The sequence below is a fragment of the Xiphophorus hellerii genome, chromosome 14 (assembly GCF_003331165.1).
Source record: "Xiphophorus hellerii strain 12219 chromosome 14, Xiphophorus_hellerii-4.1, whole genome shotgun sequence".
Lineage (NCBI taxonomy): Eukaryota > Metazoa > Chordata > Actinopteri > Cyprinodontiformes > Poeciliidae > Xiphophorus > Xiphophorus hellerii.
The window spans coordinates 13,592,146-13,615,232 of record NC_045685.1 but is presented as its reverse complement, the minus strand read 5'-3'; the positions used below and the strand labels follow the sequence as shown (position 1 = coordinate 13,615,232).

Here is a 23,087-nt window from a genome sequence, read left to right as displayed (position 1 = left end):
TGTTTGCAAAAACAATTTTCAATTAATCATCTTAATCTGATTAATCGATTATTGAAATAATTGTCAACTTTGTGTTTACGATAAAAAGCTTCCTCGTCTTATGTATTTGTAATATTGCATAAATAGGCTTAGGTGGTTAAAGGAAACATCTTTAGACAGTTCCACAGGTTTTCCCACAGTGTATTATAAGCCTGACGGGCCACCAGGCTTTACTTGGACCCCCATGAGGCTTTGCATTGTCTATTTATTTGAGTTTTTTTTTTATTATTGCCTTTTTTAAGACTTTTTAGTTGGTGTTTAGTTGTTAATCTTCCAGTCTTCGAATAACGCACAACTATCAAGAGACATTTTCAAATTTTCTGTCAACTTTAAACACTTTTTAACTCAAAAGCACGGCGGTGGGCTGGATGACTGCCCTAGCGCCCGAGCACTGGGCTTAGCAAGTTTTCTGGGGGAAACCCTGGCTCCAATTTTATTTTATCTGCTTAATAGTCAGAATAATTGCTTGCTAAAATAATTGTTAGTTGGAGCCTTAGGATCAAACCAATACAGCGTTAAATTCAGACTGTGTCACAGTTTAAAAACCAAGGTAAAGTTGTTCCAAAACTTGTGTAAATCTGTGTCTGTAATGGTTTTTAGGATTGAGCGTATCAGGAAAACCTGTTCAACGTTTGAGAGGAAAGTCCGGCTCCTATTGTGAAATTTAAAAAGCTGATTTTCAGTAATAAAACTATGGTTGGTGGTTCTGCTGTCGCAGTGATTACGCTTTATAACTGAGGAAAACTTCGTTACTGCCTCTGCTGTTTACTGATGTAGTTAGGTTCATCCCTGGTTCCTGCGGTGGAAATAACGTGTGATTAAAAGAACGGCCTCAACAAACCTCCACGGTTCTTGCAATTGAAATGCGTCGCCTGTGTTTTCCTGCTTTTCAATTTTCTGCTACGTGTCATTGTAGGAGGGGGATCACATAGGGCTGATGCGAAAAGCCAGCGGTGCGCTCCATTTCTACATCAATGGCATCGATCAAGGCAAGTCTCCTCAGGTTCCAGCGCGTCAGCACTCAGGAAGCCGGGACGAGGATTTGACAACGGTATGTTGTTGCTCTGCAGGCGTGGCCGCGGCGCAGACTCCCAGCGTGGTCTACGGCGTGGTGGACCTCTACGGCATGGCCGTCAAAGTCACCATAGTCCACAATCACAACCATAGCGACCGCCTCAGGCGCAACAACGCCATCATGAGGGCTCTGTCGCCTGATGTCGGCCGGCCGCGGCCCTCCATGGCCCTCACTTCGGACTCAGAAGGACCCGACCGTCTCCTGTTTCACCCCAACTGTGGACAGAAGGCGGCCATCATCTGCGACGGCAGGACGGCGCTGCGGCCGCAGTTAGTGCTTCTTCTTTTGGTTTATCATCTTCGCTGCAAGGATTTAATTTTAACACGTGTTCTGCTGATGCTTTTAGTGCAACTGATGACTTTAACCACGGTGTGGTCCTGAGCAGCCGGCCGCTGCGCTCCAACGAGGTGTTCCAGGTCCGCATCGACAAGATGGTGGATAAATGGGCGGGCTCCATCGAAATTGGTGTCACGACACACAATCCCGCCTACCTGCAGCTGCCGTCCACCATGACGAACCTGCGGTCAGGTGAGACAACTGAAAGCATTTAGCGCTGATCATCATAACCCTGTAGGTCGTTTCTTCTCTTCAGGTCACTCCACGTTGTTTCTCTGAGATCTAGAGACGCTCTGGCTTAATGGTGACTTCTGGGTCTACCGTTTCTGTGTTTATCCCGCCATATGTTTCACATCATCTTTCAGTCAGGTCTTGTATATATCGGCCATTCACAATAAATGTCATCTCAAGGCACTTTACAATAAAAGTCATTTAATTACACCCCAAGTAGTCCTAGTTATCAAACAGTGCTGTGAGCTCAGTTTATAAGTCAAACTAGTTTAAAACTTTTCTGTGTAAAGAAACCGAGCAGATTGTAGCATCCTTGCATCAGAAGGCCCATTTTCCCATTTTCAGCTTCTTGGTGTAGTCCAGCAGGTTTTGATATGTCAACTTCATGGTGCCATATATCCAAACAAGGATCACAGTGTTTATTGGAAAAGTAACCGACCCGCAACATTACAACTCCTGTACCGTACTTGACACTGAAAACAAAGAGCTTTTCCATATATTCCATATTTTTTTTTGCACCAAAGCCCACTAGCATGTTTGATTAGAGGTGATTAAAATTGAGTTTTTCCACCAAACAAAGTCCACAGTCTCTCAGCATCAGGCAAACTTCACATAGTTATATCACTATGTATTATATCACTATACTGGCTGTGGTTATATGTGGTCGTTTCATTATCTCTTAAATGATAATGTAAGAAATAATGTCTAATAATAATCTCGTAATTATCTCTTAAAAATTTGCTCAGCGTTCAAAACGCTGAACAAATCTCAAAATAAAGCTTGTGTATTTCTCAAGTTTTCATTGTTAGATTATGCTAATGTAATGAAATGTAATTTATTTTCTCATCTTTTTTATTATTAATAATGTTGTATATAATTATCTATTTTTATTCAGCTGTAAGTTGAGGAGTTTTCGGTGCAGAGAGGCCTGATCCGTTTCCTGTGGGATGTTTTTCAGGGACGTGGATGATGACGGGTAACGGCGTGATGCACAACGGAACCACGATTCTGGATGAGTACGGACACAACCTGGATCGACTCAAAGTAAGAGGAGTTTTCTTTATTTTAAATCAGTCGTCTTTCTGTTAAATTATGTTTTAGTTGATAAAACGTCGCCCTTCTGCCTGCAGGCCGGGGACACGGTCGGAGTTGTTCGGAAGGAAGACGGCAGCCTGCACTTCTTCGTGAACGGCGTGGCGCAGGGCCCGGCGGCCTGGAACGTTCCCCCGAACGTCTACGCTGTGGTCGACCTGTACGGCCAGGCGGCCCAGGCCACCATCATGGACGACCTGGGTGAGACCCGGAGGAGCAGGACGATAACGATGATATATCAGAGATGGTAGCTTTGAGGAAACCCTGACCTGCTGTGTGTGTCTGCGGTTCCAGTGGACCTCCCTCCTCTACCAGAGGACAGCTCAGACGGCCCCACCGCCATGTCCCCTGGGAGCCCCTGCTCCGTGGCGGGGGCCTCCACTTCCACTGACCTGCGTTTCCACCAGCTGCATGGCACCAACGCCGTCATCACCAACGGGGGGCGCACCGCGCTGCGTCAGAACTGCCGCAGCGAGTTTAACGATGCCATCGTCATTTCCAACAGGTAACGGCATCAATGATCAGAGCCGTAGCTGTGGATAAAACCTTTTCAGATCGAAGATCTTTGAAGCCGCATAGATGTTTGAAGCTGAGAGGATTTTTAAAACTTCATGAGGTGAAATAAAACTTCTCCTTCCTGGTTCCTGGTTTATGCTGCAACTCATCAGGGTTTAATAATGTCATAACTCACAACTGTTGTCTTTCTCAAAGACTATAATCAGGGAACCTCTGCTGCATTGTTTAATAAGGACAGTAAGAATAAATTACATCAGTTTTAAAGTTAATCCAATTTATTTTTCTGCTTAACTTGATTAACTAACTCCTTAAAGGCCAAAATAGCTAAAATGGCTTTAATGTAAAAATGCACCGTACAGCTTAAAGTTCCTGCTGTCCTCCGGGGTTTTTATGTGGTATGAATAAGTTCAACACTCGTTTTTTCTATGCATCAATGCATTTATGCAGCCATTTGTTTTCACATCCATCTATTAACCCTTCTTTTCATCCATCCATGTGTCTGTTTATCCATCCATCCCCCCTTTTTCTCTGCGTTTTGTAGGTTGCATATTTGATGTCTGACCACAGTTTATAAAACTTTTAATTCAGGCCCAATTTTTGTGCTTCTAGTCTTCTTTAAAAATTAATTTCACTGTGAAGCGTAAAACAAGGTTTTGAAACTCTTCTTTTCACATTGAGGATTATTCCTGGGTGTTCTGTTAGTTTTCTTTTGGTAAAAGATTATTTATCAATATAGTATCTATAATGTGTATCAATCTGTATTTTTGAGTAAATGTTGTGGTGAAGATTTTTTTTTTTCTCAGGTGCCTTCGGGATGGAGAACTCTTTGAAATTGTTATTCAGAAGATGGTGGACCGCTGGTCAGGTTCAATAGAAGCAGGTGGGATCTTCCTCTGCTTATTAACAAGATGTTTTAGTTTCCTCAGACTAATCCGGTCGGTCTGACTGTCCGCTGCCTAACATTTACCTGTGACTGTTCCTGTGCTACCAGGAGTGACCGCCATCAGACCGGAGGAGCTGGAGTTTCCGAACACGATGACCGACATAGACTATGACACTTGGATGCTGAGGTAAGAATGTGATATTTTATAAATTATTAAAATTACAAATTAGACCCAAACATTTGATCTAATGGGGTTTTTTTTTTCTCCCCAGTGGAACCGCCATCATGCAGGACGGCAACACAATGCGCAACAACTACGGCTGCGACCTGGACTCCCTGACCACGGGCTCCCGGATCGGCATGATGCGCACCGCCAACGGCGACCTCCATTATTACATCAATGGCGTGGATCAGGGCGTCGCCTGCGCGGGTCTGCCGGCAGGTAGAGAGCAACTGCTGACTGCTTACTTAAACACTAACGCACCCGCATACTTCAACCAAAGAGATGAAACCGGCTCTCATTGACGTGGACACCTGACGGAAATTGTGTCATGTTGTTCACAGAGAGCCATCCGCCTGCTAATGTCGACACCAGACTCAGGTCAAAATATTTCGATAGAGTTCTGTGTGAAGTGTTGTCTGATTGGTCAGAATTGTGGCTGTGTTTTATGCGGAAACGCGCTCGGACAGCAATGTTAATATTTTGTTTCAACTAATGATTATTTTACAAAAACTGTATAATGGAAGCGGACAAGTTGACGGCCACAATCTTCTGACCAATCAGACAACACTTCGACCAGGGCCCAGTATCGAGCTCGACAGGTGGAAACCTCGGCAACAAAATGACACAATTTTCATCACGTGTCTGCGTCAATGAGAGCCGGTTTTCTGCACGTCGGCTGAAGGCTGTCACCTGTACCTCTCATGTCTCTTCCAGAGGTGTTTGCTGTGATCGATCTGTACGGTCAGTGTGTTCAGGTCTCCATCACTAGCTCCTCCGGCCCGCTGGACAACAGTCTTTGCACCAGTAATGTCACTGAGAAGAGCTTCCCCATCCACTCTCCAGGTGCTCAGGAGGTTCTTTCTTGACGCTTCGTTGTGAAATCCGTCAGAGCTGCGTCCTTATGTCCTTTATTTTGTGCTTGCAGTCGCAGGCATCGCCCATCGGCTCCACAGTAAGCACGGTAAGAACGTGGTGCTGCTGGGCGAGGGCTGCCAGGCCATCAGAGTTGGCGGCTACTCTCATGGCATCGTGTTCAGCGCCAAAGAGCTCAAAGCAGACGAGCTGTTTGAGGTTTGCTCACGATTAACATGGAAAGTAAAGATTCAGGCAGCCAGCAGGTGGGGTCTTCTTCACCGGTTTCCTCCTGCAGGTGAGGATCGACGAAGTGGACGATCAGTGGTGCGGCTCTCTGCATATCGGCCTGACCACGCTGGCTCCTCCAGAGCTGCCGTCCTGCCCGCTGTCCGGCCTCTCCCCCTCCCTCCCACAGCTCCGCACCAAGGTCACCTGGCTGCTCTGCGGCTCCGAGGTCCAGCGCAACGGTGTTCTGCAGCGGCAGAATTACGGCTATTCGCTGGACCGGCTGACTGTGAGCAGCGCCTCCTGCCTTCGTTTTCTTTATTTTTCACTTCCAGACCTCAGAGGAGATTAAGTCTGAATGTGTTTCCAGGTGGGGAACCGCGTGGGCGTGAAGAGGTGCAACGACGACACCATGCACATCTTTGTTGACGGGCAGGACATGGGATCTGCCGCTACCGCAGTCCCCAAGGTACAAACACCAGGGTGTCCGCATCCTTAAAGTTCTACTTTAATCTAAAACGAAGGCCTTAAATGTCTCAAATTCATTAAAAATATAGTTTATGACATATTCATTAAAAATATGTTAATCACAGCTCTTAAAACTTTTTAATCTAAATAGCTTATTTAGATTAAACCATTTAATTTAATCTAAATAGTTTGAGATTAAACTCAAACTATTTCATCTCAAGTTTGAGTTGAGGTGGGCTGATCGAACAAAAATATCACCAATATCGATACTGAGTCGGTATTAGTGTCGCATCGATTCTCGCATAAGATTCATAACTTTAGTTTCAGATTCCCTTATAAAATTTTATTTATTTTTCCCTCGTAGTTTCTCAACTCTACCTCAAAAATTATTTTCTATTGATTGTTTTCTCAAATGATATATTTTTTGCAGTATATTTAGAAAAATGCACAAAATCATTTTAATCTGTTATTGAAGTATTTTGTAGACGCCCATACACTTTTTTAAAATTCTGTCTTAAGATTTCAACAAAATAAATTCAAAGGGAAAATCACAAAAACACAGAAGAGTCAGATGGTTGATTGTATTTTCAAACCTAAATAAAGGAAATTTTCAGTTTTTGCGATGCTTTATAGTAACTCACAGCAAAGACTGCATTACAATGGCATCGTCCTCCAACCATTTCCTATATTTTATTTTTTTTCTGGTCTTAAATTTAATTCAGGTTGGCCTTAAAAAGGCTTAAATTTGACTTGCTGAAACCTGCAAATCTAAACATTAGCAGTAAGCAGCGGCTTCTGGTTTCTTGCAGAATGTATACGCGGTTTTGGACCTGTACGGGCGGATAACGGCGCTGTCCATCGTCAGCTCCTCTCTGATGGAGGACTTGGAGAGCATCAAGGCGCCTTCGCTCACCTCGGACAGCTGCAGCGAAGGGGAGGAGGACAGCAGCCCCGTTAGGGAGGTTAGAGTCTGGAAAGAGAGAAAACAAAACAGAAGCTTCATGAAACACAATTGGATTTGTTCATGTCAAATGTTTTTTATATTTTTTTATTTTTTTTTTATCAAGGTTGAGAGTGAAACATGTTCCCTGGTGCCGACGGTCATGATGTTTCTGGAAAACCACGGCAAGAACATCCAGCTGTCCAACCAGAACCTGACAGCAGCCAGGGTTTCCAGCTACAACCAGGGCCTGCTGGTCACCGTCCAGCCGCTGGCGCGCCAGCAGCTCTTCCAGGTAGCTGTGCTGGAGTCAAATAAATACAGTTGTCTGTAGTTTAATTTGTAGTTTGACTGAATGTTTCATGTTTTTCTTTGGGCACCAGTTTCAGATCGATCGTCTGAACCCGTCGTGGACGTCGTCTCTGTCGTTAGGGGTGATAGGCCACTCCCCCGACCGGTTAAACTTCCCCTCCACGGCCTGCTGCCTGAAGCGCTCCGCCTGGCTGCTGCAGCGCGACTCCGTCTTCCACAACTCTCTAAAAGTGAACACTCCACAACATGCCATTAGTCGACAACAGCCTTTCATTTCTCCATCGTCTGATTTCACCTTTCTGTTCCACTCCCCCTCCACCCTTCAGATATGTGAGAACTACGGTCCTAACCTGGACACTTGTCCAGAGGGGACAGTGTTGGGTCTGCTGGTGGACACCAACAACTGCCTCCATCTCTACGTGAACAGCATGGACCAGGGCGTGGCGGCACAGGACATCCCCTCACCCTGTTACCCCTTCATTGACCTCTACGGCCAGTGTGAACAGGTTTGTAGAGATGCAGAGGAACTTGCAAAAGATTCGTTAGAATATTTTAGGCTTGAAACGGCTAATCGGATTAATCGCGATGAATCTATTATTGAAATAACCGTCAAATAATTTAGTAATCAATTAATTAACTGGAGTACACAGACTCAAAAAAGGCTAACTGCTGAAAGATCAACATACTCAGAGCAATAAATAAGTGAAAACTGTATAAAAATCAGTAAATATTTTGTATTTAAGATAAAAAGAAACAACCACCTTCTTTGTCTGTAAAAATGTTCTGCCCAGAACTGCTCAAGTGGGATAGTTTTTGCTTCACCTGTTTCAATTTCTGCAAAAACCCCCTCCTACAGACACATTGGCTATGCAATTATTAGGCGGTTAATTGAAAAAAAAAAAGGCCCCATACAATGGCTGCTGGAAAAGACAGCAGCCATTTGTTGTAGACTTGCCGTCCAGAAACCACTTTCTGCATCCTTGTTGGTTGTGCAGGAGGCTCCACTTCTGCATTTCAAAGATGCATAGTGGTGTAATTGTGCCTCTGTTTTCAGCCATTTTCATTTGCTCTGTTGGGGGGGCGTGGCCACCAGCCGCTTATTTGGATTTGGTGACCAGACTCCCTAAAACATCTCATTCTCCAAGTAGGCAGAACTGACCAGACTAAAATCTTATTATTTAAGAATACTTTGTGCAAATATTGTAATAAACATGTTTAGCTTATAGACCTATTCTAACCTGCTCAAGGATGCATAATAGGTCACCTTTAAATCAAGCAGAAAGACCTAAGCGTTGATGGTAGAAGTGTTGCTTTAGTGTCTTTTGCTACAAATGATGAAGGGTCCACTAAAGGAATGCTGTGCTGTTTGCATTTTAGGCAGTAAAATGTTTATTTTCTTATTTAAAAAAGGAATTTAATGATTTATTTTGTATTTTTATGCATTTCTAATATTGTATAAAGCTAAATAAAAAAATCTGCTGAATTATTATTAATTGTCTGGTTAATTACCCGATTAATTGTCCCAGCCGAGATCTTTGTACTGTAACTGCTGTTCTCGTGGCGACAGGTCACGATAGTAACCAACAACGTGCCAGCTGTGGGTGCAGAGAGCGGAGAGACGCGCTTTCAGGGAGACATGGAGAAGGCAGACATGGTTGACGGTACAAAGCCTCTCGGCTTCCTTTTTTTCCAACTCCACCGCAGCCTTCAGCCTCCTCAGCAGGTTCTCTGTTGGCGCTTGCAGGCATCAAAGAGAGCGTGTGCTGGACGCCCCCCCCAGAGGTCAACCCCAACAAGACCTGCGAGTACCAGGCGCTCTGCTCCCGCTTCAAGGACTTGCTCACTTTACCAGGTTTGACTTCACCTCTTTGACTCCTCGTCACTATTTCCGTCCAAATTCTCTCCTCCCACGTGTAAAAACGACGCGTCCCGTTTCCGTTCAACCTCAAGACGGCTACTTCAACGAAGATGCGAAGTACAACCTGTGCTACTGCGAGTCCTGCCACAAGCTGCGGGGAGACGAGGCGTACTACAAGCGAGGAGAGCCACCCCGAGACTACGCCCTGCCGTTTGGATGGTGCCGCTTCGCCCTCAGGTGGGAGGCTGCAAAAAAGCCTTTTGTTTAGTTTTGGTTTTTTTATTCATGTTGTTATGGTAAATCTCGAAATCTCTGAAATGTGTAAATTGTTGGAGTAAAATGCATTTTCAAGTTAAGGCTGAAAATGCTGATGGCTTACATGCATCAGAAAATTATTTTTAAAAAACTATTCTTTACCAGGTTCAAAATTAAAAAAATAAATAAATAAACTAAACTAAAATAAAATAAATAATCATATAAAAACACACCCAATGCACAGATGTGTTGGGTGTGGAAATTAGCAGTGACTTGCTGCTTGTCTTAGGTCATGAAGGGACAATTAGAAAAATATTGAACATATCTATATATGCAACATGTATATAAACCAACTGAACTATAAACATTCCTGGTTGTTCACAGGTTCTGTATATTTATGGTCTAATATTTTAACTTATTTCTGCCTAAATTTATTTAGATGTATGCATAAGTTGTGTTTTTCCTGTGAAATGTATTCTAAGTTAGTTTGTTCATTTGGTTAGAGTACATACAACAGATATAAAGTTCAGTATTTAGTTTGCAAATAAGCTAAATGAGGGGTGATTGGGTGCAACTCTAACCACTAGATGGCGGTAAAGTGTCTTAAATATAACCCTTTGTGTTTAACATTGATGTTTTTGCTGTAATAAATGTTATTAGCATCTGTTTCTGTGTCTCTGTTTGTTAGTTTTTAGCTATTATTTATACCCTGCCTCATTTTGCAGGGTCAAGTCCCACTGTGAGGTTTCCAATGCACTAAAGAAGTGGCACATTGCTTATCACGGCACCAACGTAGGAGCCCTGAGGCGCACACTGGACCACGGCCAGCTGCTGCCTGGTATAACACTCATATCCTTTGCCATGAGTTGTTTTGATGGTTGTGGCTACACGGTTTTTTAAGGAACCGTTTTTGTTTTGCCTCGCTTTGCAGGAACGTCGTCCATTTTCCTGGTGTCTCCAGTGAAGACGGAGGGCCCAAACGGCTACACCGAACCAGAGGAGAACAGCGCCCCCGACAGGGAGGTTCCCAGAGTGCGGCTCTCCCCAACCATGCGCTACTCTGGCATGGAGACGTTTGCTCCCAAAGTGCAGTGAGTTTATAGCGTGTGGAAACGTCGGGATGGTAGAAACCTGAGCAGGAAGTGACGGGTCTTCTTCTCCTCTTCCTGCAGATTTCAGGACCCACGTTCTCACCGCTGCCACCAGGCTCAGGTGGGTTTCCAGGTGTGCGTGCGGCCGGGCTCCTACAAGGTGGGACCTCAGACGCTGAGCCACAGTGAGCCTCTAGATCCTCGTTTCAGCAACTCTGAGATCGAGTGGATCACGAAGGAGCAGGGTGGCACGCTTCTCTACGGACTGCTGATTCGGGTGGAGTGAACGGCGTAGCGGTGGCAGCGAAGGCTTCTGGTTATTTTTGATAAACAGACAACCAAATCCAAGCCCTGCCTTGAGCAAGACACTACTCTGGAATCCGGCTGGTCCTGAAGCGGATTGTCGACAACTCAGCATCTTTGGTTTTGTTTTGGGTCGCTCGCTCTTCGGCTCTTTTGCCGGCGGAGAGCAGCGGTCGTTACCGAGAACAGACACTGCCTGCACTTTATGTTTCGGACACTAGTGGGCGATTTTTAAACTTCTCATCGACGCAACATGTTTGTTTATAAGCTTCTTTTTTTTTCTTGCCATTCTCCCGTCATTTTGTTCTTCCATCCTCGAGTAGCCTTTTTTTTTTTTTTTTAGTTTGGCACTTAGTTTAACACCTTTGACTTCCGAATTTTTCACAAAAAAATGACTAAAAGTTAGGTTTAATGGGGGAAAAAAAGAGGGACGGTGTTTTATCAGCAATGTAGAAAAATAACGACACTTGAATCTGAACATGAGCCCGAGAGCATCGTGATTGTGACCTTGATAGCAGGGAAAATTTAAAACTGGAGGGAGGGACTGATATGTTTACACGCCTGTCTTTCACTGTGTTTCTGTCCTCTTTGTGTCTCCGTATGAGCAGACGTTAATATTGCCGCCTAACATTGGACTCAGATATGGGAATGGCTTTTGACCAATTAAATTTTGATATTTATTTGACTCAAAATCTAAATTTCTGAGTTTGGTGTTGGAAAAATCAAATGGAAACTGTGTTTCTGTGCTAGTTACGTCTCTATCTGGAGGTCATGGTTCATCGAGGAAAAACAACTGGATCAAATGCAATATGGCTGCCGTGGACTGGGATTAAAATCAGGGTCCAATTTCACATTGTATCAGTAATGTGCTGCATTCCACTCTTCTTGGAAATCCCATCCCAGTTTTGGGACTGAAGGCTTCACACAAAAGTTGAGCATTGTAGTCACAACTTGAACAACCAGTGGGGATTTATCCGTTGTTGCGGTATTAACATCTTGTAGCAGCACAAGCCACAACATGGCTACAAACCAGTTGCGCAGCACTCTATTGTATATACATTAGACTTTTATGACCCTTGCAATCGTATTTAGTATTGACCCCTTGGCTGTTGTGAAGCTTCTAATGTCAAGGGCCATTCATGTAGCATTTCCAACCAGAAACGGGGGAAAATCTGAATTACAGAAACAAATGGAAATCCCAAGTCCATGAGCTGCCCCGACGTTAAATCAAATATGGCTTCCACTCTCAGTGTAAGTTACAGAAATGATCTGTATTTGTGCCTCATGCTCCGGGAGTCACACTGGTTTTCCAGATCCAAGATCACACTATTGAGGTGCATGAAATCCAGCATATTGCTGCATTTTTATTCACCTCATAAGTCAGGTCTTGGAGTGACAATCGGCATGCTCTAGTCGCCTGTGGGATTATGTTGTGGTTCTCACCTCAACAATACAAGGCGTTTCAGATCCGTTTTATGTAAGTACCTGGTTCAGTGAGAAACAAACTGTGTAAAGTGCTAATAGTATAGTTTTGCAACTCATCATTTTATTCACATGGCAGCCATATTGGATGTTATTAACCTCTGGGCTGGTCTGAGAACTTTTAAATTCGGATTGAAGGGGCGTTTTGTTGCATTTCCAGATGGGAACATTGAAGCGGAGACTCTTAAATCCAATCGAACAGTTTGAACATGGAAGGTCTCGAGAGTTTAAATCCAACATGGCTGACAAGTATGTTTTAAAAAAAAAACAACCCATGAGGTCTTTTTGTTAAATGAGATAGTTTTGTGCTGATTCTGAACGTTATGGTTTCAATCCATTTCTTTTTAATGGATTGCTGTTAAATTCGGTCATTCCCACGTCTGAGCTCAGACTTTGAGTTGAACGGAACCAAATTTAAGTTCTGACTACTGTTTGGTGTGGGGCCAAACATGACTCGACTCGTCATTTCAAGGAAAACCACTCACTAGCTTTTAATGGAAATAAAACTGGTGTTAGAAATCAGTGTTTTACAATCACCGCTGCACCTTTTGGCGTTAAAAACAAACCCACTGGACTGTGCTTTATAGAAAATGTCAGAAGGTAGATTCAGCCTGAGTTTGAATGTTTATGACTCACCGGAACCGGTTTTTACATTTATAAGTGAAGGGTAAGCTAAGGGTTCCAGTTCTTTCAGAAGATTCTCAGAAAACTTTGATGTACTTGGAAAAACTAAAAGCTAGGTGATGTGTAAGCGAAACATTAAAAACACTTATTTATATCTCAAATATATTTAAAAAGTCAAACCAGAGTTGTTGGCTAGCTTGGAAAAACTTGATGCTAATAGGCTAGCATTAGCATTTGGCACTTAAATGCAGGACTATTTCACTGTTTTTAAGGAATCTGAATTAGTCAAATTTATTAACTTAAAATTGTATCGGGATATTGTGTATTTATAAGATGTTGAATTTTAAAAGTTAATTGCTGGCTGTGTAGTTACCCCTTCATACAGTCAGTGTCTCAAACACTAGACTTTGATTGCTTAACTTTCAGCATTTCCTAACAGAGCTGTTTACTCATTTTGCGTTTATTTTTTTTTCCATTTTCTCACAGAGAAAAATCCCTGTGAAATAGTTAAAAATTAGACATTTAGTTCAAGCTTCCAACCTCGTGCTGATTAAAAAGCAGGTGAATCAGCTCTTTGGTCAAGTGCTCGGCCCTGTGGTGAAGAAAATATTCATTAAGGAAACCACTTACCTGTCCATCTCTGCCCATGCTAAGCTAAAGTTATACCTACTGTCAAATTCTGCTCTTTATTCCAATCCCCAAAATGCCCAGCTTCCCTGTACAAGTCACATAAAGCCAAAAGGTGCAACGTCAGTCTCGCTCCGTCGCCGTTTACGTCACACGCAAACCCATCCATTCATCCGTCACGTACGACACGGTTTACCCGACCAACACCGCTTCCTGTGATTGATTATGTTGGCTTTTCCATAAGCCGGTGTTTACATGTGAATGTTGTCGATTAGGGCTCTGCATTCATTTCACTCCACGACTGATTTGCACTCATTTGTTCATAATCCAAAACACCCGCTTGGATTGTTTACAATCAGCTTTTTGTTGTTTTGTTGTTGCCAATTTGCATCCATAGAAAATAAAAGGTTTATAGCAGAAGGCGTCAAACACTAAAAGTACAGTCAGAGAAGCTCGGCCATCTTCTCATTGATGAGGGAGGAAAAAAAAAATTTAAATTAAAAAAAGAAAATGTGAAAAAATGTTATTACTACATGGGTTCTTTACAGCCCTGTGCTGCTCTGTACACTTTAATTTGTATTTTTGTTTTGTTTCCGGTATGTTGTGTTGTACAGGCTGTTACATAACAAATATCTTCATGATTTATATAATAAAAAAATAAATAAATGACCTGACAAAGGGTATGCTTCAAAGCATGGTTAATGTGTTGGTTTGTGAGGAATGGGCTAAAAAAAAAAAAAAGAAAAGGAAAAAAAACCTGCTGGGGGCATTTTGTGTGCGTTTCTTTTAGATTTTATTTAAAGTATGAAAAAAAAAAAGTCTGGTCACTGACAGGTTATGGCAGTGTTGCACTCCATCACAACTCGTCCAAAATGTTGTGGACTAAAATGACTCCTCTGAAGGCCAATAGTGGGGTTTCTTTCATAGCTTTTTACAGAAGTAGTGGCAGCTCTGTCCTATTTGACATACAGACCAACATAAATTTTATTTAAATAAGAAAAGAAGCAGACTTGGACGACATTTAAGTAACTGACACACGACTGTTTGCGCTGACGAATCTGCTCATTTGTTTTGCTGGATTGCATAGAGGGCTCTAACATAATGGACTCATGTTTTTTTTTTTGCTCCAGCTTGGATTTATTTTTATTTTTTTCTTAAATTGGACCCTGAGTTTTGGCATTTCCTAACAGAGCTGTTTACTCTGACCTCTCTTTCCCACTAATTTAGGTTGTGGGAAACAAATTAGAGACGTTCAAACTGAATGAGAAGATTGACTCACATCGGCATGCTGAACGGTTGAATTGACTCACAGGCGAGGGAAGCCGGCCTTATTTTATAAGTAATTTATCTAATAACTGTTTGACTGCATGTTAGATAATGGAGTGTAAAGTTTCTAACTTTCAGCCCAAGATGAAAGAATCAGAGAATGTAATTTTCACACCTTTCATCCCAATATACATGCACTACACGAGACATGTATCTTATATGCGTGGCAGGCCATGATGCTTCATTGAATGCACTTTTCTTCAAATTTTATAAAACCTGAATTCAGATGCAGCAGCTTTAGCTCACCAGGCTAGCCCCTGCTCCTTTGATTGATCCTCCCATCTAATTCTCACAGACTCCAAATCGTTCAGGTTTTCCTTTAAAATTTCCAGTCAGAAAGCAGCTTTAGATAAACTTACTCAAACGTATTTGGTCAACGGGACCACGAGTAACATTTCTAAACCAGAAAAGGAAGAGGGGCAATTTAAATCGTTTTGTTAAAAATTATTATCAAGCTCATAGGATAAAAAAAAAAAAGTGTTTTTCCCACCATTTAGGGGGTAAAATCAGAGCTATGCAGCAAGTTTGACTGAACAGCCGAGGGTTAAAAACCTTTAAATAAGCTTTGAGGACAGTTCCCAACATAAACAAAAAGAAAAGTAAAATGTTTGGTTCAGCTTCATTCAACTGTGCACCTTAACTTCCACTCACACAAACATACAGTCCTTCAGATATCCCAGAAACCAACAACAAAAAGAAAAAGTCCACACAGTTTTAAAAAAATAGCGAAAAGATCTTTGTACACTTGGACACAACAACTGGTAATATGTTCCCGAACCCTGACGCACAAGATCCGCTCACAGACGTGAGGTTGCAAGCTACAGTGAGTGCTTTTTTCCCCCCTCCTTTTTTATATCTATATATAGATATAAAAAAACAGATGATCACAGTAGTTCAAATAAAATGGCTCCTTTTTTCAAATAAATAAACAAAACAGCCTTTGTTTACAGGACTTTGAGTCAACACAGTTCGAAAACAAAGGAGAACAGCAGCGGTTTTTAGTCCTACATGAAAATAAATACAGAGAAATAAAACAGAATCAACACAACGGGACTGGGTGAAAAATCTCCCAAACTTGAAACAAACACAGAGCTGACAGCGCCATCTGGTGGCCGGATGCTAATGTCAGAATTCAGCAAACGCAAAGACATCTGTTATCTCACTACCTTTTCCTAATATAACATTTTGAAAAGGAGAATTTAAAATCTGGAGTAATTTTCTTTCCCTAATTTGGTTGATAAAACCCTAAAGAATTATATGTAATAACAATGGGTAAATTTTTTTTGTTCCTGTTTGCCACTGATTTAATGTTTTCTAAAATTAGAGTTTCGCCTTAGCCATATATATATATATATATATATTTTTTTTTTAAGTATTTGAACAAATCCTAACAGTTTTTAATTTTGTAAAAACAAACAAAAAAAAACCAGATTAGCAGAGAGGTTTTGGTTTGGAATTTCTTTCAGTAATTATAATAAGAACCAACAGGAAATAGTAACAAAAATTTGTCTGTTTTCTCACTTTGATGGCTGATTGTTCAGGATAACTTAAAATCACAGTATTTAAAGACCAGAGCTTTAAAAATTATATTTAATTCCTCTTTGTAATAATTTTATAGCAACAAAAAAAAAAAAAAACTTGCATTTTTAGAAAATACCTATTTTTCTGTTGAAACAGGCGAGTGGATTTGTTTTTCTTCTTAAGTTTTCATATTTAAAATAATAAAAAAATAATAAATCAGTGGTAAAGACAAGCAATGGAAATTAAAAGTTTTTCATATTCTCACAATTTTAAAGTGGAGAAATTTTTTGAAAATCAGACCAAGTTAAAATTTCTGTTTAACCACTTTTGACCACAACAATACAGCTTTCTTTTAATAAATAATACGTTTTTATTTTCTTTTTTGTGGCAATATGAGATGAGTAGAAATTTAAGTATGGCTTAATTTTGTTTTTGTATTTTAAATAATCACCAGTAACTAGAAGAAACCAAACATCCAAGTTTAAAATATTCTGACCAAACAAAAACAAAATGTTATTCAGTAAAATTTAACCCGTTTTTTTGTTTTTGTGATTAGAACAGAAATGTACGTCTGTTTTCATATTAAATATGATAAAAAATAAAATCGTGGGCAAACAGAAAGCAAAAAAAGACTGGCTGCAACCATCAAAAAGTGACTCTAGGGGGCGGTGTTTCTTTTGTAATGCTAAAGGGCGAATTGATGAAAAATACGTGTAACATTTTGTCACGTTTTTTTAAATTGAATTAAAGTCACATGGACTTTACCAAACTCCAATTTGTGATTGTTGATTTCTGACGAGAAAATCTGATCACCAGAACAAGCGCAGACCTCAACGCCTCACCTGCTGCACCGCACAGAGAGAGAGACCATAAGGGGGAAAAAATCCCATAAAACGTTGTTTTTAGTTAAAAACTGTTTTCACGCTAAAAAACGGACTCTCAGTTACTTTATTTTTTAGACTGAAAAGTCCCAAGATTTAGCTGTTGTAACAGGACAAACCGCTCCACTTCCTGAAATAGGTCCTGCTCAGGAAGCGTGAGGGTACTTGCTGTCTGTGCTGGACTGCAGCGAAGGGACTTTAGTCGGGGGACGGGGGAGGACAGCGGGCGTTTGGCAGTCTCAGGGGGAGAAGAAGACGACAGTCTGTGAAACGTTTCAGGGTGAAGCAGAGCGGGGTAGCAAAATTATGACGAGAGCATTTTGCCCCTTCCTGTCTTCAAGGAAGGAAGAGTGGAATGAACTACATTAAGAGAGACAGATAAGACTCAATCTCCCAGAATTCACTTTGGCTGGTGTGGGAGACCGGCGGGAGCAGAGGGACACTAGCGAGACGAGGAGTAAAAGGGGGAAGGCGAGCAGCAAGTTGACTTGAGATTAGTTTCGTCTCGTACTTCACTGTACACAAGTTTAGTCGTCGTTTTCCTTCAGAACTTCTTGGGGCCCCAGGCGGACGTTTGCTTCGGGGCCACGCCGGTGCCGAACGTTGGGAAATCCTCGGCGCTGCTCATGTCAGGAGCCTGGAACACAAACACACAAAGTTCCATCCCTACAAACTTTTTCTACTCTTTCACAGTTCCTAGTGTACTTTTGACCAGACCAATCTACCACATAATTATAAAGTTAAACATTCCGGTACTGGTGGAGCTTCAGATGAACATCGGGGTTCCACTTGGGCTCCTTAAGCGCTCTACCGCGGCTCTTAAGGGACAAAAAGCTGGCTTGTTGAAAGCTAATAGAAATACTTTTTTATGCACTTGTGCTTTCATGCATTATTAGAAGAGCTTTTCCACCATAAACAGGTACAAATAATGTAGAGAGTAATGATTTTTTTGTCACTGAGTAGATAATTAATTAATGCTGTTTTTCTGTTACATCAGGATCATCTATGTACTAAAACTGAAATTATTATTTAACTTAATTTTTATACATTTATTTTTATAAAAACTGATAAGTTATCTTTCTTGGAAAGGCCATAAAGTGTTTGCAGATTGAGACAGTTTCGACTCCTAATTTAGGTCGATGCTCATGTATGTCTGCAGTTGTGACTTCTGAAGGCAATATTTACACATATTCCACAAATAAGAATAAAATCATGGATCCTTCTATTCATCTATGCGTCGCTTTGTGTTGGTTTGTCACATGAACTCTCAGTAAAATAGTTTGTTGCTGTGACATAAAATGTGGAAGAAGTTCGTCCTGCCCTTATATTTTCCATAAATGTGTTTAAAGTTTATCTCTGGGAAAGCCCACCTTGTTCCCTGCTGCGTTCCAGGGGGCGTCCCGCACCACGAAGCCTTTAGCCGGACCCCCACTGCTGTCATCCAGCCCTCCTGCTCCGCCTCCCCCTCCGTGGCGAGACGGAGGCTTCATGTATGCCGCCAAGGTCTCCGTCTCCGTCACGCTGAGGAGCTGAGAGGCAAAACGAGACAAAGTTAATCAACTAAAGGACTCGCCATGTGAAAAGTGTTTCCATTACAGTTTTGCAAAATAATCACTTATCATATGGGGGGAAAAAAAACCCACATCAACTTAACACCAAAACTTCTTATTGAACAATAAGGCTTTTTCTACATATTGGCATGTTTCCATTTATCTTTGAAACGTCAAATTGCGCATTTTGTACGGCCAGTGGAAACGCAGCGACTGTAAACTCACGTAATCCTCCTCCAGGTTGAGCAGGTGATCTATGGCTGCGTCCACCGTGTCGGGAAGGCCCGTGACCGTCACCTTGTCGGGCTCATCGGAGCCGGGCTGCGGGAACCGGATGTCCACCTGGAAAACCACAGCTCAGTCTGACCAGGTCCGTCTGGGTAAACACTTCCTCCTCCCGCTCGCGCCTCGTCGTCTGCCCTCACCTTGAACTCCTCCATCAGCTTGCGGATGGCTTTGCCCCGGGCGCCGATGATGCGAGCGTGAGTCCTCGGGTCCAGGTGGACATCCTGGCTCACCATCTCCTGCAGCTCGGACACCAGCTGCTGGATGGCCTGACGGGCCTCCTCCACGTTCCGCTCGTAGCCGCAGATGACGATCAGATCCTGGGAGAACGACGAGGAAAGCTCGGGTGAGGCAGAGAGACGCGACGACGCGCGCTCAGTTTGTGAAGGCCACACGCACCTGCTGGTCGTCTCCTTTGTCGGGGAACTGGATGCTGACGTCGTGGTCCTTCCTGATCTGGGAGATGACCGCGCCCTTCCGGCCGATGATCTTGGGATGAAACTTTGGATCTACAGACACGGTGACTTTGAAACTGCGCAGAGCCTGAGATGAGACGGAGAGACAAAAGTCAAGCCATCGGCTTGAAACGATTAATTGTAAACATGATTAATGAAATAACCGTTAACTAATTTAGTAATTAATTAATTAATCATTAATTACGCAAAAACATGCAATCTTCTGGAAGATCAACAACAAAGCAGTAATTAAGCTAAAACTAGGGCTGGGTGATAAAGCTTAAAAATTAAATTTCATATTTTTTACACCAAATTTGATTTTCAATCTTTCCCTTAAAAAAAAAAGAAAATGCCTCAACAAAACTGTCCTTTTATTTCAATAATAGATAATAATGTTGATGCGACTGCAGCTTTGTGTTTTGTACCCGGTCCTCCTGCTCGGCTTGAAGCTCTTTGACGCGCTCCAGGAGGCCCAGCTTGGCCCGCTCCACATTGGCTGCCAGACCCGTCACCCTGATCACATCCAGCTGTCTCTCAGGCTGCGGCACCCAGATGTTCACCTGCACATCCGAAACAACACATCGCACTCACTCACAGGCCTGTTTTAAAACCTGACCTTCGATCCAAAAACAGTCTGGGCTCTACGACTCTTCCCACCTCGTACTCCTCCATCAGCTTCCTGATTCCGCTGCCCTTCTGGCCGATGATGTAGCGGTGCAGATCGTAAGACACTTCGATGTCCTCCGTTATGGGAACCAGTGCCTGCAGAGAGAGGAGAAGAGGCGAGATGAAACATTTAACCGCACAGGGGTGAGACAGTCCAGCTGAGCTGAAGCCGTGCTCACCAGCAGGGCCGCCCTGGCCAGCTCACACTTCTCCACCCGCCCAGAGATTGTGATGATGTCACACTTGCGAGGGACGAACTCCGCCTCTGGGCTGACGTCACCGTTCTCCTGCGGCGACGCGTCCTGACCTAAGTTTGGCACAGGAAGCCATTTTTTAAAAGAAAAATTAAAGATGAAAAAAAGAATTAGGCAAAACTATCATTTAGTACATTTTTATACTTCCACTTGGGTCTCAACTGCTCCTCCAAAACAGTTCAAGTGTTTAATTAGCAGTAGGTTAATGTTTTTTGGTGTCTGGAAAACGAAACCTCCCAACTGTTGAGTGACACTGCGCTGTTACCTAGCAACCCCAGTGGAATTCCGCCCGTCACCTAGCAACCCTAGCTGAGCTCCAGGATGTTTGGTCAGCTGGTTTTACCACTATATACTGCTGGAAAAGACGTGTTTTATTTCTGTCAGAAACAACTTGTTGCATTCTTGTGGGTTGTGCAGGAGGTTCTACTAATGCTTTTCAAATGATTGCACATCTGTTTGCAAGTGTAAATGTTGAGTTGGGGGGCGTGGCCAGCAGCACATTTAGATTTAAAGTGACAGGAAGCCCTAAAAAAGCTCTGAATGAAGATCCATTAATTTTTGAAAAATTCTGCTAAAACCTTTGCGCTCTTTCACAGCTTAATTCTTCCACATACAAAGGCTATTAATAGTTTGAAATGTAGTCATATCCTCGTACTACTACTGTTTATTTCTTCTGCTTTTTCATACCTTTTACAGACTTCATAAGGTCCCTCTTCAAGTTCTTGCTCGCATTGTGCTCAGTCTCCAGAAGAAAACAATGGCCCACTAGCAGTGAGGGTTCCCAATTTAACCTTTCCAATCCTGATTCTTCTAGTTAGGACTAGAGGCTAACAAAGCTAGCTTTATCTTTTTACCTCAATTAAGCTTATAAACTGTTGTGACATTACAGTTTAGCTTTGTAAACAATGTTCTGCATTCATTTCTAATACTCTCTGGGTGGGATTTTTGCATTGACTCAAAGTTTTCACTCTTCTTCTACAGTTTTCATATTTAACAAAAACCTGTTTTGCAAAAATGTTTTTCTAGTACAGGAAGGATTTTGTGCAAAAGATGCAATGAACATGCTTTGTATGGCCCATAAACCTTTCCAGTTTTAACAAAAGGCAGAGAGGTGGTGTCTCTAACCTGCAGCACTGTCGTCTCTCTCGGGGAACTTGATTTGGACCTCGTGCTCCCTGGTGATGTTCTGGATGCGGCTGCCTTTGGGCCCCATGATGGCGCGGTGGTGCCGCTGAGGGACGGCCACCTCCACATTCACCTGCGACTCCTGCAGCACAACAAGAGAGAGAAAAAATAAGCTATTTATAGAGCCAATTCCTTCTGTTTGTGAAGCTCAAAGTAAGAAAAAAATGACAAGAAAAGAGCCACAGATACACAAAGCCATGAATCAGCTGATGGATTATTCCTGCGGTCTGCAAGTGATACAATCCAAAGGGTCAAGCTGAATAAAACCCATTTAGAGCTGCAAAAGTTACAACCTTTTGAACAAAACTTTTTTTTTTTTTGATAGGCATATACTACAGAAAATTTGTTTAATTTTTAAGTTAGATATTTATTTATTTCTAATTTATGGCTATAGAAGCATAAAACTAGCAAAACATGGTTAGACACATTTTCTCTTATTTGATGTTGATATCTGTGGAAAAAACATCACTGGTAATTTTAGACTGAATTTCTCCATAAGAAGCTGAAAAACTAAACTAAAACCTGCATTTATGATTATATCAATATGTAAAACATTTGTTCTTTCTTCACCATTTTTAACCAAAAGTTATTAAAAGTCCACAGAACCAGTCCTGAACCACAGGTTGCAGAACCCTGGCTTATTCTTTATGATTATTTCCGTTAAACCTGTCGTGATAAATTTTATTGCAAAAAAAAAATTATTGCGAAAAATGACAGTATTGTTACTTTGAAACCATTTTCACATATTGATAACAGCATAATAATCCAAGTTCGGCCTCTCAAAGATCCATGAGATTAAATTTTTTTAAAGTATACTTAACACTGGAACTAGAGGATATTTTAAATATCCAAAATAAAAAGCACAACAACCAAAAACAATAAACAAAATGGAAGTAAAGACCACACATTACCACAGTTATATTAAAAAAGGATTACGATGTCTCTGAGCAAAATTGCCTTTCAAAAAATATTATTGAAAGTATTGAGCTTATTTTAAATCATTATGCAATTAGTTGATTAATTTCTTATTGCGACTTGACCAACATTTGCTATAAAAAAAAGCAAGCATCTCTTCTCTGTGACCCACCAGGTCTTCGATGATCTCCTGAATGCGTTTCTTCGCTGCCTCCACGCAGTCCTTCGCTCCCTTCAGAGTGACCTTCTGGCTGCTGGATCCGGTGCGAGGGAAGCTCACGGCCACGCCGCCGTATTCCTCCGCCAGCTCCCGCAGGACTTGACCTCTGCGACACACGAAGTGGCGATGGTGGCGAACGTCCACCTCCATGCTGTCCTCCACCACGTCATCCTGGGTGGGAAGTCAACAACAAAAGAGGAGAATTGAGGCAAAGAAAAGAGGCTCTCAGGAGTTTACATGCAGTCGAGACTTTAAGAATGTCACGAAATCTGGTTTTGCACCAATACAAGAAAATGTAGCAGCAACTCTTACTTAAACGTCACATTGCAAATGTTGAATTATAAGATAGTGTGATTATTTACAGCTCAGTTGATTATAGAGCTGCAATATGGCA

General features: G+C 42.1%; 2 protein-coding genes across 3 annotated transcripts in view; one reads left to right on the top strand and one right to left on the bottom strand.

Annotated features, from left to right (window-relative positions):
- Nucleotides 1-14,113, top strand: part of neurl4 (neuralized E3 ubiquitin protein ligase 4) — a 21,877-nt gene extending 7,764 nt beyond the window's left edge. The window contains exons 7-29 of one of the 2 annotated variants that reach the window (XM_032582032.1): nt 956-1,028; nt 1,110-1,383; nt 1,461-1,642; nt 2,640-2,725; nt 2,812-2,974; nt 3,068-3,278; nt 4,093-4,169; nt 4,281-4,359; nt 4,445-4,614; nt 5,110-5,238; nt 5,321-5,466; nt 5,546-5,764; nt 5,846-5,944; nt 6,753-6,905; nt 7,011-7,178; nt 7,267-7,425; nt 7,522-7,701; nt 8,763-8,856; nt 8,940-9,047; nt 9,146-9,290; nt 10,034-10,146; nt 10,240-10,399; nt 10,481-10,685. In XM_032582032.1, the coding sequence (XP_032437923.1) occupies nt 956-1,028; nt 1,110-1,383; nt 1,461-1,642; nt 2,640-2,725; nt 2,812-2,974; nt 3,068-3,278; nt 4,093-4,169; nt 4,281-4,359; nt 4,445-4,614; nt 5,110-5,238; nt 5,321-5,466; nt 5,546-5,764; nt 5,846-5,944; nt 6,753-6,905; nt 7,011-7,178; nt 7,267-7,425; nt 7,522-7,701; nt 8,763-8,856; nt 8,940-9,047; nt 9,146-9,290; nt 10,034-10,146; nt 10,240-10,399; nt 10,481-10,685 (3,393 nt within the window). Of the gene's footprint in view, nt 1-955; nt 1,029-1,109; nt 1,384-1,460; nt 1,643-2,639; nt 2,726-2,811; nt 2,975-3,067; nt 3,279-4,092; nt 4,170-4,280; nt 4,360-4,444; nt 4,615-5,109; nt 5,239-5,320; nt 5,467-5,545; nt 5,765-5,845; nt 5,945-6,752; nt 6,906-7,010; nt 7,179-7,266; nt 7,702-8,762; nt 8,857-8,939; nt 9,048-9,145; nt 9,291-10,033; nt 10,147-10,239; nt 10,400-10,480 lie in introns of both variants that reach the window. The other variant, XM_032582031.1, reaches the window with a different exon arrangement.
- The window catches only part of hdlbpb (high density lipoprotein binding protein b), a 27,101-nt gene continuing 17,820 nt past the window's right edge, over nt 13,807-23,087 (bottom strand). The window contains exons 19-28 of the mRNA XM_032582034.1: nt 22,646-22,864; nt 21,499-21,640; nt 20,299-20,426; nt 20,111-20,215; nt 19,879-20,013; nt 19,398-19,541; nt 19,139-19,318; nt 18,939-19,055; nt 18,534-18,692; nt 13,807-17,800 (exon numbers count right to left, since the gene is read on the bottom strand). Of these exons, the coding sequence (XP_032437925.1) occupies nt 17,708-17,800; nt 18,534-18,692; nt 18,939-19,055; nt 19,139-19,318; nt 19,398-19,541; nt 19,879-20,013; nt 20,111-20,215; nt 20,299-20,426; nt 21,499-21,640; nt 22,646-22,864 (1,422 nt within the window). The 3' untranslated portion in view covers nt 13,807-17,707. The remainder of the gene's footprint in view (nt 17,801-18,533; nt 18,693-18,938; nt 19,056-19,138; nt 19,319-19,397; nt 19,542-19,878; nt 20,014-20,110; nt 20,216-20,298; nt 20,427-21,498; nt 21,641-22,645; nt 22,865-23,087) is intronic.